The following is an 18,009-nucleotide window of genomic DNA, read 5'->3' as shown; positions in this document are numbered from 1 at the left end:
ATGTCACTGGAGTTGAGAATACTCATCTGGCACAGCAGAAGAAGTCTAGGCTTCAGAAAGTAAAGTCTGATCCCCCTTTGAGGCCAAAAAGATTTTCTTTTGTCTCTTTCAGGCTTCAACCTCAAAAACCAGACCAACACCAGCTGCCTAGTTGGGTTGGGCTTCTAAAACGTCTGACAACTCTTAAGCTTGAAGGGGCTTTCCAAAGTGGGGAAACATCTGTTAGCCTTTTGGGGACACCTAGTCGTACAGCATTATGGATGCTTGGGTACAGAATGTGGTTGCTGGGGGCTACAAGCTAGAGTTTGCTCTCTGCCCTCTCCATGCTTCATGTCTTTCAACCTGCCTGTGTCTCCGCACAGGATGATGGATCTTCTAGATCAGGGGTCTCCAAAGTACGGCTTGTGGGCCACATCCAGCCCGCTAGGGTGTTTTTTCCGGCCCGCAGCTTGAGTCCTCACACTCACTGCAGGGACCGGTCTTTAAACTTTGTTGGGTTGCAGGACCTTCGCTGCATACTCCACTCCACCCGCACTGTGCAAAGCAAGTCCTGCAATCTGACAAAGCCCGCCCCTCCCAGCACCAAACTCTGCTATTGTTTGCTAGGACCGCCTAGAAACCAATGAAGTACTATATTGGAGTCCCACTGTTAACAGATCTTTTACACAGTGTGCCTATGTAACAGCAGGACCTGGAGCTGGGAAGTGTAGCAGATCTGCACTGAAGCTGGTGATTGCTTGCTAGTTATTTCAGAGGCACATGATAGGGATTTCTGATGGGGAGGCAAATGTGCTAGGGAGGTTCTGAGGGGGACATAAATAAGGGGGGGGGCTCTGAGGGGGACAAGAAAGTATGTGGGGGGCTCTGAGGGGGGACACAGATGTATGTGGGGGGGGGGCTCTGAGGGGGACACAAATGTACATGGGGGGCTGTGATAGGGACATAAATGTGCATGGTGGGGCTCTAAGGGGGACACAAATGTGTTTGAGGAGGTCTATAAAGGGGAAACACAAAAATGGGGGGCTCTGATAGTGACACAAATGTGCGGGGAACTCTGATGGGGACACCAATTTGTGGGGACAGAGATGTAAGGCCCCAGGGCATGGGGGTCCAGCATTTAGGTACGGGCGGAGGATACAGGAGCACCATCCAGCACCACTGCCAGTTTCCTGTCAAATTATTTTCAATTCTGCTGCTGTGGATTAATTCATAAATTACGGTTTGTTTTTTTCAGCCTGCGAATTTGTGTGAAATATACAATGTGGCCCTTGAAGTAAAAAGTTTGGAGACCCCTGTTCTAGATCAAGAGTCATCACCTACGGTGTAAAGGTTTCAGGGGTTCTACTCCAAACTTTTCACATTTCCTAATCCAACAGGGAATATTCCCCCCATCTTGAATCTCGATGCTCTTAATGTCTCAATGCTCTAAACATCTTTATTCAACCTCAAAAGGCTTTTTATAGCCTCCCTCCATCAGGGAGACTTTCTGGTGGACTTTCAGTCACATTCTTTTCAAAGAATCCAATTCCTTCCTCCTTCCTTTTGCTAATTTGCCTTTTTTTTTTTTTGGGGGGGGGGGGGGTAATCACTGTTATTCCTCATCTAGGCAAGGATGATGTCTGCTCCCAACCTGCAACCTCCTGAGATACACGTCACACATTCCAGGAGGGTAGAGGACCAGACTTCCTACTGTCTGTGTCTTGCGGATGTGCAGTATTGGAGGCAGCTGTGAGTCATCAGGAAGTAACAATTTACTTCTAAATCCAAGATGAGGAGGATTGTAAAGACTTTGGGTTGTAGGGAGACAGCAATTGACTTCTTGGCTGGATATAAGTATGTGTTTTTAAAAAATTGTTGGCTACAGTATTTGTAGCTGTTGACTTTTTTTTTTTTTTAAAGGGTGGGATGCATATCTGCTTGTCCCCATTTTTCAAGCACATCAACACTAACTTAAATTTGTTGTTGGACCCAGCACTTCCAGTTTGTGACTGTACCATCTAGCCTTTCCTCCACACCTTGAGTGTTCTCAAAAGTGCTCGTCCCTGTGCTCACCTTGCTATGCTCTCAGGACATTTCCATTTTGGGATTTCTGGATGGCCCCCAGGGAACAGTTAAAACAGATTTAGGTGTCTTTTTGTTTTTTTAAGCATCAGGCAACTCTTTTTCACAGCTTTGCATGGCGACCACCTGGTCCGTTGTTCTCACTTCCTATGTCCCATAATAAATGAGCACTTACAGTAAGTGCAGGCATTCCAAGTGCAATAACAAGAGACGTAAAAGTTTTAAAGCCACCTCCACAGGTAAAGAATATAAAATAGAACAACTCATAACGTGCACTACGGTCGGGGTTGTCTATATGCTACAGTGTGAGTGTGGCTTACAATATATTGGTAGGACATCCCGCCCTTTACATGTTCGCTTAGGTGAGCATGTTAACAATATTAAAAAAGGAATAAAAACACACAATGTCTCAAAGCATTTTAAATTGGTACACAATCAAAACCCCAGGGGTTTAAGCTTCTGGGGTATAGAGAGAGTTAATGAGCATTGGAGGGGGGGCAATTTTCTACGCCAAATTAGTCGTAGAGAATCTCTTTGGATTCACGAGACTAAGGTTCTTGTTCCAGGAGGCTTAAACGACGAGTTCGATGTTAACTGCTTCATCTCTGATCGCTAGTAAATGCTCTCTGTATTATTGTTTTAAATGTTTATTTTATATGTATTTTGTATTATGGGATTGGATGACCCAGGATGTTGAGCGGAGGCGCGGGGTTTACGTCGCTTTTTCTATAATTATTTTTCTATAATTATTTTAATCTTTATTTACTGTACTCATGTTTTATTGTTCTTTATAATTTTTAGCTATATAGCTGTGTCTTTGCGGCATCAGTCTATAGGTGGTTTTATTATCAGCCTTGCTATATGGCTATTTCATGTACATAGTGACTTCCTGGTTTGATCCTGGTTACCATAGTGATGGGCATATTCAAGCCCATAGATTGCTCGGGATGAGCTCTTTAAGTCACTTCCTGTTTCTAATTAGTTAGGCCGGGTTACCATAGAGATGGTCACACATTCGAGCCCATTGGCTGAAGGGGAGGAGCGTCCTTGTATTTAAAGGGTGTTCTCACGCTCAGCCGTCGCCGCTGAGGAAGTCCCGCCCACTTTGAGGGACGTAACACGTACGGAATTTGTGTACGTGCTCCGATCGTGACGTCACCCGCGCTCCGCTCGTCCATCCTGTCTTGGGACATCCACTCCATCCACGCTTTCATCCTCCGCACTGGGGTACAGTGCATTGTAATGTGAGTGCTCCTGCATATTTTAATAAATGTTTTTAGTACTATACAGAGAGCACTAGATTTCTTCCTACCTCTTTTACATGTGAATTATCTGCCTACTTGCTGGTCACTGAAAGCTGACTTTCTGTAAGCTGCTGCTGCTGCAGTCTCCCTTTGGCATTGTCCCTGTGAGGGAACCTCTGATTTTGACCTGACTGATTCACTCAGGGGTCCATCTATTAAGGTGAGCAGCTGGTGTCACCGAAGGTGGAGGTCCGTGTATGTCACTACAGTCACCTTGCGTTTTCCATATGTCACCTAAGTCACTGGAGGAATCACTGGATTATTACTTGCAATTTATGTATTTTGGACTTTAGTTTATATTCATTTTATTTTCACCTATTGTATTTTACTTTATGCGCTGTACTGCTTTTTTTATATGTTAATTTATGGGATTTGATAAATTTACCCTTAGTATCACAGCTGCTATTTAGTTAGGTTTGTGGTCCGCGCTGGTTGATTTTTGTTTATATAGGTATTAGTTAAAGCTACAGATATTAAGTGTGCAGAAGTGTGCAGGATACAGAGCTGTTCACATTTTCAAAGCATGAAGGGGTTGCATGCGAAGCTGCGCTTCAAAATTGAAGCTTTATGTTGAGTTTGGAAGGAGCTGAAGCATCTAAATTCCTTTTGTTAAAGTGTATGGTAATGTGCCGCAAACGCACCGCCACATGTTTGCGGCACGTTAATGTTGCTTCCCTTAAAGGGAAAAAAAAGGAGTTTTGAATGCGTTTTTAACGCGCCTTTAACTAGCATCAAACGTGCATAGGGCATTTAGGGGAAGTTTTTAACACACGTCAAATGTACCAGATAATGCACATTAACGATATAGGTGCGTTTGTTAGGCGGCAATATTTTGAACAAGGCCTTAGTAGGGTGAGAAGTGCCTTTATCTATTTCCGACCCGTCCACCGCACATGTACTGCGGCAGGGTGGCCCAGCTGCGCAAATTAACGTACCTGTATGTTCGTTTATTCGCCGGCGACCCGCTCCCGCTGTGGTCCACCAAACGTTCGCTGGAGAGGCAGAATGGCAGTCTGTCAGAGAGGGAGAGAGATCAAGAACACAGATGTCTCTCTCCTTCCAGTTAGACCATCCCCCACACGGTTAGAAATCACTCCCTAGGAGCACACTTACCCTTTGATCGCCCCTGGTGTTAACCCCTTCCCTGCCAGTGCCATTTATAATGTGACACTGCATTTTTTTTAAGCACTAATCAATGTACTGTTTAGGGAACTGGTCATGCAAAAAGTGTCACTTAGTGTCCAATTTGTCCACCACAATGTCGCTGTCCCGCTAAAAATCGCTGATCGCCTCCATTATTAGTAAAAAAAAAAAAATGCACATAGTTTATAGACACAATAACTCTTCCGCAAACCAATCAATATACGCTTATTGGGATATTTTTTACCAAGAATATGTAGCAGAATACATATTGGCCCAAATTGATGAAGATATTGGATTTTTTTATTGGATGTGTTTTATAGCAGAAAGTAAAAAAAATATATATTTTTTTTTTACGGTCGGTCTTTTTTTGTTGTTAGTGCAAAAAATAAAAACCGCAGAGATGATCAAATACCACCAAAAGAAAGCTCTATTTGTGGGGAAAAAAGGACTTAAATGTTTGGGTACAGTGTCGCACGACCACGCAATTGTCAGTTAAAGCAACGCAGTGCCATATCGTAAAAAATGGCCTGGTCATTAAGGGGGCGAAACTTTCCAGGGCTGAAGTGGTTAACTTAATATACAGCTAGGTATTCAACTCCTATTGTGCAAATTTATGTTTTATTCATGCTATCAGCCTACTTAACCTGAATATTTTTCTTCCTGCAGGATTAAAAGGAATTACACAGACATCTGCATTTGTACCCATGTCTGAAAGCAATGCCTTCCACCCTCAAGTGAAGACCTTAGCTTCTCCTGTAGATGCCAAACAGCAGTTACAAAGGAAAATACAGAAGAAGCAACAGGAGCAAAAGATGCAGTCGCCTTTACCAGGGGAACTGCAAATGAAAAAACAGGATGGACACGCTGCCAATGGAATTGCCAGTATATGTAATGGAAGTCCAGCTATCCTTTCTCCACAGCCTATTGGAATTGTTGTTGCAGCTGTTCCCAGCCCAATACCGGTAATTTTTAGAATTTAGCCATAATTTACATTTGATAAAAGCATCCTGCTTGATTTATCCAATGGTTTCTTCAAAGTATAGAAATATTTTACTGTAGTTTTAGGTGATTAAAAATAAATACTAATTATTGTGATCTACATATTTATAATGTAGTTATACATTATAAATATGTTTGAGTGTGGTAGATGGTGGCAGAAACCATCTTATAAATCTTTGGTGTTGTGTGAGCAAGAATTGTATCTGGGTTCTTAGGTTGGTCTATCAGGGAGTCTCTCACGCATTCAGTTAAATGTACTTGCTTCCAAACTCTAAACCAAGCACAGTGCTGAACAAATGTTTTGGAAATGAAAAATTCTAGGAAAACTTGGTCACTTGACTTATCAAAGTCATGTGACTGGCTTCTCCTCCAATCATGAAGTTCTCATCATGAAGAACACTGCAATTTATATATGAGGGGATGTATTGCAGCACTGGATCATTGGTTTACCCCCATCCAGAAACAGTGGCTGTGTGGGACCTGGATGGGGGAATTAGGTGAATATATCTCAATTCCCAAGGTAAGGGGAGGGAGGAGGCCAATAAAATGGGTTAAAGGTGGGAGGTAGTAAAAAAAATAATAAAAAATTTTTTTTGGTCTGGAATGGGGCTTTAAAATAGTAGTAAATGGTAGTATGGTACAAGGCATGGATGTTTCACTGTAACTAATACTCTGTGGGATGTGTTCTGTCTTTTCTTTATTCTTGGCTGTATCAGCACTCTCCAGGGTATCCTAATATGGTCCTGTAAGCCTCCCTCTGAGCCCATTCGGGATACTTCCTTGACCGAGCTTACTCGTTTTTTCTCATGGCTATCGTGTCAGCAAGACGAGTCTTGTCAGTGGTGGTCTTAGCTTGTAAAGAACCTCTTCTTGTTTTTCAAAGGAACAAGGTGGTTTTGATGCCTCAGACCTCCTATTTTCCTTAGGTGTTTGCTCCCCTCCATCTTAAAGCTGAATTCTAGGAATTCAGCTCCTTTGTAAAAGTGACAGCAAACTTTGAGTTAAAGTGCTTGTAAAGACAGAAGGTTTTTTATCTTAATGCATTCTATGCATTAAGATAAAAAGCCTTCTGTTTGCAGCAGCCCCCCTAATACTTACCTAGCCCCATCTCTGTCCAGTGATGTCCACGAGTGCCTCAGCCATCTGGGACTCTCTCTCCTGATTGGCTGAGACACAGCAGCAACGCCATTTGGTCCCACTACTGTCAATCAAACTCAGGTAGCCAATCAGGAGAGAGGGGGTAGGACTGAATGAACACAGGGATCTGCAGCTCAGCTCGGGTGCCCCAATAGCTGTGGAGACACTCAACAGGAGGGAGGGGCCAGGAGCTCCAGCCAGGGACCCAAGAAGAGGAGGATCTGGGCTGCCCTGAGCAAAACCACTGCACAGAGCAGGTAAGTATAATAGGAAAAAAAAAGAAATTTTACAATTACTTTAAGTCCATCGAGATGCATGACATCTCCTGGACTTATTTCTATTATTTCTGCCTGATAGGTTTATAGTACTCCTGGAAGATGGCTATGCTGTATTTCCTGGAGCCAGACACTGATCCTTCTGACCTCTGCATCTTCAACTGAACAGTCACTGTAGCTGTTATATCAGCGCTTCTCCTCCTGTCAAATCACAGAACCTTTAGTATTGTGTAAACATATTTACACAATACAAAGGCTTCTGTGAATGGGCAGCAGAGGGGATAGGAGGGCATAGCTGCTCGATGTGCTTCTCTACTCTCTGATCCTGGAGTGTCTCTCTAGCAGAGCAATAAATCAGTCAGGTATAAAATATTGAGAGAAGTCCAGGAGATGTCATTGGACTTAACTCACGGTGTGCCTTCACTTTTTTCAAAGCGACTTGCTTCCTAGAATTCACCTTTAATCAGGACTTTGACCTGCCTTCTCTTTATCCAGCTACAATTCAAATCTTGGTTTCTCTTTTTGTCCTGCTCCTACAAGGGATGTCATGTGTCTCATTCGACTATTTCTAGGTGGATTAGGCAGGTTTTCATTAAAGCTTATGCCTTGAAGGATAGAAAATCCTCCATATCCTGTTAAGGTTCACGCGGCTTGTGCAGTCAGTACCTCTTGAACGTTTTGGTAGTGCATCTTCTATCTGATCTCCTGAGCACTCATGTAAGTTTTAGTTCAATCTAGTTTTATTCGTTTTGTAAATATCAAAGATAAAAAAAGAGACCATCCATCAGAATTTGCGGAAAGTATGAAACCACCACAGTGCACTAGCGACTCGTATCAGAACACGTTCAATAAAATATGTAACAGAAAGACATAAGAACTGTGAGCAGTCAAAAGTCCAAGGGATGAAAAGTCAGTTCTCAAAACAATAATGGGAAAAAAGGCAGTATATGGAGCAAAGAGGGGGGGGGGGGGGGTGAACGGTGGGGGAATGCTCTCCACCCCGCTCCAACGCGTCTCCCAACCCGGGACACCCAACTGAGCATGGCTCAGAACTCTTGTGAGTTATGGAATATGGTCCAGGCGGCCCAAGTCATGGTGTGCCCCAAGATGCTCTTTGAGTTTGGGAATAGGATTCCCTTATTATAAGCCTGTTGGCATTGCCTGCTGTGTTGGCCTCCCCTCAGCCTTTTTGCTTAGCGACATTCCATGGTCTGGTATAACCACTTCCAGTCCGGGCCAATTCAGACATCCCTCTCCTACATATAAAAATCATAATTTTTTTTTTTTTTTTTTTTTTTAAGGGAGCTGCTTCGAAACCCCAAACATTGAATATTTTTTCAAGTAGAGGCTCTAGAGAATAAAATGGTGGGTTCTGCATATTTTTATCAAAGCCACAAAATCTCTGCGCTTAGGACAGATGACAGGGGAGAGAGAAAAGGGGGGGGGGAGGAAAGAAGAAGGAGGAGTACAGAAAGAAGATGCAGGGGGTATGTACCCCAAAGGTGAGAGAGGAATGGAAGAGGGAAAAGGAGGGAGGAAATAGCCAAAAAAGAGAATCTAAGGTATGCTGCCTCCCCTAGTTGAGCCCTCAAGGAGGACTAACATGTATAAAGAAATGTAAGTGGGGGTATGGCGCTCCCTTGTGAGGGGTATGAGTGAATAAAGTATATGTGATAAAGTAAGTGCTGAAGAAAATTAAATGAATTAGTATATAGTATGTGACATACGCTAAGGGTGAAGGGTGCAATAACTCATAATGGATTACCCTAAAACATTATTAGGAAGTGTGAACCAAATAACATGTGATGAAAAACCCTTATATATATTGCATACACATGTATAACAAATGTAAGGTAGTGGCAAAAAGTGACCACTAGGTGTTGCTGCTATATACACTATGCAGCTAATGTGATGAATACAGCGTGTTATAAAAGTGAATGACAAATCCAATCAAATCCAAAAAATAAAACGAAAAATTATATGGAATAAAAGAAAAAACCAAATCACAAAAAGTTTGTTCAAAGGTGGTACGTCCCAAATTGTAAAAAAGTTCCAAGAGCTTTAGTGACTGTAGTGCCCACAAAGGTGAATATCCGTGACTTCTGTGCTCCCCTTTTGGCTCCCCACTCACCAGCTCCCAGTACCCCTGCAGGGGTGATAGACACTTTAAGATCCCAATGCCGTCCTCTTGGTCGGTGTCCCGTGGTTGCTAAGAAATGATATCCTCTCTCCCAGGAGTTCCAGGTTACCGCTTCATACCACGTCCAAGGAGGGGATCACCAGAGAAATCTGCGACAAAGTACCCCATAATCAGTGGGTCCTACACTATCCATGGAGTGGGAGAACCTGCATCTCTCATATTTTTATGTCACATAATATTTGTGCAGCAATTTTTTCAAGCGCAAATTTTTGGGGAAAAATACACTTTGATGAATTTTAGTGCACAAAAACACAATATAATGCACATTTTTAAAAATAGAATATATAAGATGGTACACCGTGTAAATACCAGACAAGTCGCGCTTTAAAATTGCATACTCTCAAGTAAATCTCCACAGGCAAACTTTAAAAGTCTTTACAGGTTACCAGTTTAGAGTTTCACAGGAGGTCTGGAGCTAGAATTATTGCTCTTACTCTGATGTTCACAGCGATACCTCACATGCGTGGTGCGATCGGCGTTTACATGTGTGTGCGGGACTGACACGTGCATTTGCATTTGCACAGTGTCATATTACTATCACATGGGATGAACAACTTCCCTTGTGATAGCAAGGGCCCTGACATGTCCTCTTTATGGAAAAATCAGGGTTCTATTAGACCCCAGATCTCTCTTTTGGTCTCCAATGCAGCCTATCAGACACAGATTGGTCTGATTGGCTGCTTCACTGGCTGGTAACGGCTAAGTATACAAAAAACCGAAACCGTAAGTGTTGAAATCCTCGACGCTTCAAGTTTCTGGCGTCACACAGTGGGAGGAATAACATCAGTTCCTCTCACTGTGTCCCAGGAACTGGATGACGTTGGTCTCATCTTTACTGGGGTCCCTGATCGCTTGGGAGAGGCGGATAAAGGTGGCGGGAAAGGGGTGGGGCCCCCTTCCGCCGCTTAAAAGTAATCCAGCAGCTCCATAGCTGCTATGATTACTTTTAACTTGTAGGAAATCGCTGGCTGAAAACAATGATATCACCCTTCCTATCCAGCAAAGTACTGGCATGTTGCTGGATGGGAAGCAGTTATTGTAAGGCTGTGTCCTGTACTGTCCGATCAAGAAATAAGGACTTTTGATCTACCTGTAAAATCCTTTTCTTTGAATACAGTACAGGACACCCTCTCCTGTGTCCTGGCATAGCCTCCTATTGTTTGCTAAAAAAAAAAAAAACTAATAGCTGCTGGGAACAGGTGGACACATATAACCCTTGGTCTTGATTAGGCCAGTCAAAAATCCTTTTTTCCCCCAAAAATAAAAAAAATAACTTTTGGGAAGATTTTGTTTTGCTGTAATTTGCCCTCATTTGTCCTCCCTTTTGTGTGTCACAAAAATAAATAGAGGGAAATCTCTCCAAAACGTTGCTGGATTGCTTCCACCTGGCAGGTTTATACACACTCCTGACAGCTGAAGCCCCCGGGAGTTTGTGTAAAACCCCCTACTGCCATCGACATAAAGTATACGTCAGTGGCAGTAAAAGGGTGAAATAATATCAAATTATCTTGCCAGAAAAGCTCTTAACTTTCTGTAGTAAGCGGAAAATGTTGCACTGAAATCTCAATCATCATTATCAGCCCTGCCCAGTTCACATCATTGAACTATATTATCGGAGAGATGTTGTTCTGTAATCCAAACATGCTTCTTATCCTAGGGTGACTTGTATAGTAACAGTAAAGTGAGTGTGTGTTTGTCACCCCGGGACTAAATTATCTCAATCAACATTTACTATTGTTAATTCTTAAGCCTCTTAACTTAGAAATAAAATAGATGGGAAGGTGTATTATATTTACTAGCTTGTCTGGCTTTACTTCTCCTATGAATCACAGGAGTGCAGTCTTTTCTGCACTTCTGTGACCCGCTGAAGCCCGATGTCTGCTGACTTCACAGAGCTGGTCCAGGCAAGGGAAAGATCATGGCCATATGGTCAGGATCCACCCAGATGCCAGTTCCTGCACCTGGCTCAGCCTCCACTGAGAGCCTGAGCCAGCTGCTCCCGCCCCCTCCACAGCCCAGTGCTCCAGTGCAGTGTTGGTCTGTTGCTGCATCCACCTAGGTAAGTATGATTTCAAACACAAAACCTCAACTTCTCTTTTAAGGAAAATAAAGCCTAAAAAATAATGCAGCTAACACATTTAGTGGACCGTAGTATATTAAATTCTTTCTTGGTTTAGGTACGCACATTTTTAACATAACCTTTAAATTTCTATTATCCAGTCATATGCAAGCAAACTGCTGTTTTTGTTTTAATTTCCTTCCTCCTGATTAGGTATTCTTTACAAAGTGAAGCTTTACCACATTTACTAAGCTGTGGGGGAATGAGTGCAGCTGCACTTGCAAAGTGTACAGTCTATTTGCCTCTAGCATATCCACCCCTATGAGTGTTCTAGTTTAGAGAGAGGCCTGTAAAATTTCAGTATCTGCATTGTTTTTAGAAGCAAAGGTCACAGAAAGCACTTTTAGTTGTTGTGAAATAAAAGGCAGAATGCTTAATAATTGTAACTTTTGTTTGTGACAGGTTCAAAGAACCAGGCCACTCGTAACATCACCCAGTCCTATTGCCTCCTCTGAGGGGAAGGTCCTACCACTCAACGTTCAAGTAGTTACTCAACACATGCAGTCTGTAAAGCAGTCACCAAAGACTCCACAAAATGTTCCAGCAAGCCCTGTTGGAGATCGTTCTGCTAGGCATCGCTACCCTCAAATTTTACCTAAGCCAGCCAGCTCCAATGCTTTGACGATCCGCTCACCCACCACTGTGGTTTTCACCAGTAGCCCAATTAAGACTGTGGTGCCAGCACCACATGTGAGCTCTCTGAATGTTGTGAAGATGACCACAATATCACTTGCACCCAGCAATGCTAGCACTTCAGCAAAACATACCCCTTCTGTCAATAACAGTGTTGGAGTTTCAGATGAAAGCAGAACTGTGCCACAGATCAAAAATGGCTCTGTGGTTTCACTGCAGTCTCCTGTACCCAGGATGGGCACACCTGTGGCATCCGCAGTAGAGGTAAAAACAGAACCAGAAATTCTTATAGAGGATATACAACCATGCCAAGAGAGTGCAGATTGTTCAAGACCTAGGAAAGGTACTCCTGTTTCTTTCACACTAAAAGTCAGTCAGGAGAAACCATCTCATGATGCTGCCCGTGACACTCCGAGTGCCAAAGCACTTGACCATAGAGTTGAAGTAACAAGGACCAAATGTAAAGGCCGCTTAGTAGAAGGCACTTGTGTTTCCTCAGCCAGTTGTAGTCAGGGTACTGTGACTCTGTGTGTCACACCTCAGAGTCTATTCAGCTGTAGTCCCAGCCCAATTACTAACACTGATTCAGCTGGAAAGGACATGAGATTGTCTATTAAGAGTCCTCGAAAACGCTTAACTTCTATAGTACAGGACTCACAGTTACCACCAGCGAAAAAATCACTTCTTGGTCAGCTGTCTTCAGCTATTGCTGAATGTCAGAGACCAGTAGGGATTACTGTCAAGAAAGTTCAAAAAGCACTGACAACAAAGACTGATAATGCAGTAACAGTTGCATTAGCACCTATTAAAGGCACTCAGCAAGTGAGTAATACTGACTTACTAGAAAGCTATACCTTGGACTGTGTTGATGAAAAGACCACTGATACTCCCCAGGAACATGCAGCTTCATCCCAGGATGTTAAAGTTAAACTAGAAGGTAATGTGTTTAAGCTTGTCAGTGATTCAAAGCAAGAGAACCCTTTCAATCAAAATGCATGGCAGGAGATTGCCGAAAGTTCAGATTTCACATCTAGCAACTGCGAGCAGCCTCAAACAATTAGCGTTCTGGATATTCCAGGAAATTCTGGTGCTGATAACCTGCAAAAAACTGTATGGGAACCAGTAGACTTTGAAGGACTACAGCAGGACGCTTACAGCCAGCAACTTGAGGATTCTTCTTTGAATCAGCTACAAGCACATTCATCTAACCAGTTACCTCAACGTTCTAATCTGACAGACCCTCCCACAAACGAAAGTTTCTTTTCATTTGATGATGACCTCACGCAAGATAGCATTGTTGAGGAACTTGTGCTTATGGAGGAGCAAATGTCTATGAATAACAGCTCTCAAAACTATGGTAGTTTAGGAATGGTGCTCCAAACCCAAGTAACAGCTGCCCATGGTACACCTGTACCCACACATTCAAGTAGTGCTCACTTTTACCATTCAGTACATAGCAGTGGCACTCCAGTGCACACACCTACTTCAACAGCAACCCCAACTTTAACCCCAACCCCTACATCAGAGATGATTTCTGGGTCTCAAAGCTTGTCAAGAGAGAGCCCTTGTTCTCGTCTCGCTCAAACAACACCTGTAGATAGTGCATTAGGAAGCAGTCGGCACACACCAGTTGGGACCCCACATTCTAACTGCAGCAGTAGTGTTCCTCCAAGCCCTGTTGAATGCAGGAATCCCTTTGCCTTTACCCCTATAAACTCCAGCATCTCTTATCATGATGCTAGCATTGTCTCGAGTAGCCCTGTTAAACCAATGCAAAGGCCAATGGCAACTCACCCAGATAAAACTAAGCTAGAGTGGATGAATAATGGATATAGCACTGTTGGCAGTTCTTCCGTATCCAGTCATGGTATACTTCCAAGTTACAAAGAGCTAGTAGAGGATAGTTTTAGAAAGCCACATGCTTTTGCTGTGCCTGGTCAGTCATATCAGTCTCAGTCGAGACATCATGACAATCACTTTGGTCGTATAACTCCCGTTTCTCCAGTTCAGCATCAGCTTTCCTTGTTAAGTAGTGCTTCTAAACAGGAGGGCTTTGCTGTTCCTGCACCCTTAGACAACAAAGGATCAGGGACGTCTGGAAACAGCAGCAATTTTAGATGTCGTAGTGTAAGCCCAGCAGTTCACCGACAGCGCAATTTAAGTGGAAATACAAACTGCCCGACTTCAAATGCTCCTCGACCTAATGTGACGGCTTTTGGATCTATGGTAACGGCAGAGGTTCATAATATACTTGCTAATGTCCAGACAGACACCAGTGCCAATAGTATAGCGCAAAGAAGCCAGTCAGTTCCTTTAACTGTTATGATGCAAACTGCTTTCCCATCCTTGCAAAAACAAAGCAGCACTCAAAACATCACCCACGTTTTATTAAACAAACTGGATTCTGACTGCGATGATGCGGTTCGAGGGTTAGGAATTAACAATATGCCTTCTAACTATACTGCAAGGATGAATCTCACTCAGATTTTGGAAACATCTCCCATGTTTTCTGGTGCCAATCAACAAAATGTGATGAATTCCAGCACTTCATCTTATGAATTCCAAACGCCAGCTTACCTCACGAAAAACAGCAGTACTGATACAATTGGTTTTACTACTGGAGACAACCAAGCACAATCTGAAATTGGGGAGCAACAACTTGATTTCAATAGCACTGTTAAGGACCTGCTAGATGGAGAAAGCCTCCAATCAAACCAGCAGCTTGCTCAAGTGGCTTCAGATTTAAACAATGCCTCTGATTTCTCCAGCGACATCCGGTTGTCTTCTGATCTCTCAGGCAGCATCAATGACCTGAACACTTTAGATCCCAACCTGTTGTTTGATCCTGGTCGGCAGCATGTGCAGGATGATGAAGCTACACTGGAGGAGCTGAACAATGACCCCTTGTTTCAGCAAATCTGTAATGAATCTATTAATTCCATGACCTCATCTGGATTTGAATGGATAGAGAGCAAAGACCATCCTGCAGTTGAAATGCTGGGTTAAATTTGTATTATAATGTAGCACACTGTATCAAAAAGGCAGTTGTATTTGTCTTAATGGAAGTGCCTCCAGCAGCGGAAACATTTGTAATTATGAAGTTTTCATAAGGTTTGCTGCACAGGTTATCTATATTTCATCTGTTCTTAACATGATAATCATTTAAACTGCACTACATAGGCGGTTGATGAGCCAGTATTAAGTCCATTTATGTGTTTTTCTTTTTCTATTTCCCCTCATTTTAAATGATTTTACGTCACTTGACAGGCATTCTTACCCTGTTACACTTTGTAATACTTGCTTTTATTCTGTTTTAGTGAAATTGAAAATCTGCTTCTGCTTTACATGACCTGTACAAATTTGTCTGTAGGTAAAGAAAGGCAGCAACTGCCCGCTTTGATTTTTGATTTATGGTGACTTGGGTACTTATGTGAATATCATATCATTTGTGGAGTATGTACAATTTTAAAGAAGACAAAAGAAAAAAAATTCAAAGTTTTCTCATTAAGGACTACTTTCCCTGAAATTAGGAAAATGCACTATAAGATGTAAGCTTTTTTTATTTCAACACACCATGACCTCATAACATTTTACAAGTTTTTACTTTTTTTATTTTATCTGATTTTTTTTTCATATAAAAAAAAAAAAAACAAACAAAAAAAAAAAAAAGAACAGAGAAATACTCTTTTGAAGTTCAAAATGGTATGGATTGAAATAAGGATAGAATAGGTGTCAGGTGGCTTCCTCTATGTTGAGGTTGCTGCTTTGGAGCTTGCCCTCCCAATCTAAAGCAGTAACAGATGTTAAGCTCTGTGGTTTCTAATATATGTACATATTAGAAAATGTGTCTTTGTTGCATGTTTTTATTTTCCCAGTAAAGCTACAAATGGACTAAAGATGCCATTTTGATTCTTGCTCCTTTTTATCCCAGGATGCTTGCATGCCGAGCAGTGGTTACCCTGTTTTTTTTAATTAGGGAAAATATAGAAGACCTGATGTAGAACATAGGAAAAAATATTTCCTATGAAAACTTTTTTTTTTTTTTTTTTTGCATTAGTCACTTTCTTATCTCACATATCTAAGATGGCCGTTGGCCTACATCTATGAATTTTATAATGAAACATGCCATTCAGAATTAAAAAGTCACTAAATATTTTTTCAATGCATGTCAAACAATTTTAGCAACGTGTACAAGCTTAGATATGCTCAGACTTCCAATACCATTGTTTTATCTTCGGCAGCACTTCATGAATTTCCTTTGTTAGAGTAATATTGCAGAACACCCAGCAACAGCAGTGTTGCCCCTGTTCATATTCTGTTGGAAGTTATAGCTGTGTAGCATATTTAATATAATTGTGAATTTTCTTTCTGCCAGCTTTTCTTGTTAAAATAATAAAAAAAAAAACATATATGCGAGAAACAGACTATTAACATTGCGTATCATCATACCAAATGGTGCTAAGGCCAACTCAGAGCTCTGTAAATTTGATTGTGATAGTGAGTTAACTTGGCTGTTATATGTGTTTGCTGGTATTTCTAAACATTTTTTTTAAATACCTGCTCTTAGTACTTGTTACTATTGTACATTGAGATGGAGCACTATTGCGTACCAAAGTATTAACAGTAAGAGAAAAAAAAAAACCCAAAGGATAATTTATTTTGTTTTGAAGCAGGCATTCTTGAGGCAACCTGTGAATAAAATGTCAAGGGCATTTAAACCATAGCTAGTAATTCACTGTTAAATCAATAGTAGCTGAAAACCGTGCATACAACCTTTCTGCTAGACTAGTTTGCGGAGTGTGCAAAGCCGGCTGCTCTGGTGATAATTGGACTTAATTTTGGTGTTGGAAAAAATGGCCTATATATTAAATAACTTGGCAGTGCATAATATGTACAGTATTGCAGCAAACACTTTACATTTTGATGGAAGGCACTTTCTCGGCGCAGTGCCTGAAATCTGTTTTAAAAAGGGGGATTATTACTTCATGTCCCTATGGGGGGCTATTCTTACAAGAGAAAGAATTAATCGCAAAGATGTTCTCAGGTTCACTTATTGCACTAAACTTCTGTTGAACCTGTGGCACAGCACCTCTTTTTGGATAAATGCAACTTTTTTGCCCCAGAATTAAACAAAAAAGAAAAAAAAAATTCAGTCCATTAAAAAGCAGAATGTCATAAAAATGACATACAATTGTCTTTATGTAGCAATGTGCATTAATCTCAGTGAGATATTTCTATTTCTTATTCTCTTACATGAGAATATTACAGCAGGAAGAAATTAAGTTTAGTTGCTTCACCGTGTTAATACATGATCACAAAATGTGCATGTGTGTATTACCTTGTACAGTCTCAGTATATTCCTGTAACCACTTTTTGCTGTATTATATACTTGTTCTGTGTTGATCAGGCAAGCATAGTTATTCACAGGTTATTTCTTTTGTTTACTAATTCAGCTTTGTTATTGTTAAATATGTTTTCTGAGTTTTTTGTGTTTTATTATTTTCTACAGTTTTAGTGTTTTAAAATGACAAAAATAAATGACCTGGTAATACCATAAAGCATCATGAAATGATAATTGTTGCAAAAAGCTACAATACTCAGACCTTTGGGCTATGAAAGGAACATTATTGTATGCGTTGCCTCTGAGTAGCTGTACAGACCCAACCTATAATGTGCATTAAAAGCAGCACATGGCGGATACAATCCCCTTTCATCTTTTCATACTAATAAAAAACACAAAAAAAAAGGAAAAAAAATGACCCCTTGTTTTCTTGTCTGTTGTACTGCTGAAACTACAGTAGTTTAAATTGCAGTAGAATTTCAGTTATGTTTTTTTTATGGAAAGTGCTCAAAATTGTTTTTTTTTTTTTTGTTTTTTTTGTTTGTTTTTTTAATGTTTTCAGAAACAATAAAATATTTTATATGAATGTGTGTGTCTGACTATTTGCATGCTTTTTCAGTTTGTAAAATCATTTTAACATTTTCAGGTTAAAGTGTTACTAAACCCACAACAGTAAAATAAGTCTGTATATTTAGTAAAGCATGCTTGTTGTACCCACTGTGGAACCTAAGGTGTTAATCCTGCGCATTGTGTAAAAAAAGGCTGTTTTGATCCTTTCTTCTCTGATCCCCCTCTTC

The 18,009-nt window shown here is 41.3% G+C and overlaps 1 protein-coding gene across 1 annotated transcript in view; it reads left to right on the top strand.

The window, feature by feature from the left end:
* Window positions 1–15,940, top strand: part of RFX7 (regulatory factor X7) — a 215,067-nt gene extending 199,127 nt beyond the window's left edge. The window contains exons 8-9 of the mRNA XM_073618774.1: window positions 5,175–5,470; window positions 11,641–15,940. Coding sequence (XP_073474875.1) covers window positions 5,175–5,470; window positions 11,641–14,877 — 3,533 coding nt within the window. The 3' untranslated portion in view covers window positions 14,878–15,940. The remainder of the gene's footprint in view (window positions 1–5,174; window positions 5,471–11,640) is intronic.
* The last annotated feature ends 2,069 nt before the right edge of the window (window positions 15,941–18,009 follow it).

The sequence above is a fragment of the Aquarana catesbeiana genome, linkage group LG03 (genome assembly GCF_042186555.1).
Source record: "Aquarana catesbeiana isolate 2022-GZ linkage group LG03, ASM4218655v1, whole genome shotgun sequence".
In the NCBI taxonomy this organism is placed as follows: Eukaryota; Metazoa; Chordata; class Amphibia; order Anura; family Ranidae; genus Aquarana; species Aquarana catesbeiana.
Note: the sequence above shows the minus strand (reverse complement) of the source record. Positions and strands in the feature narration are given on the sequence as shown.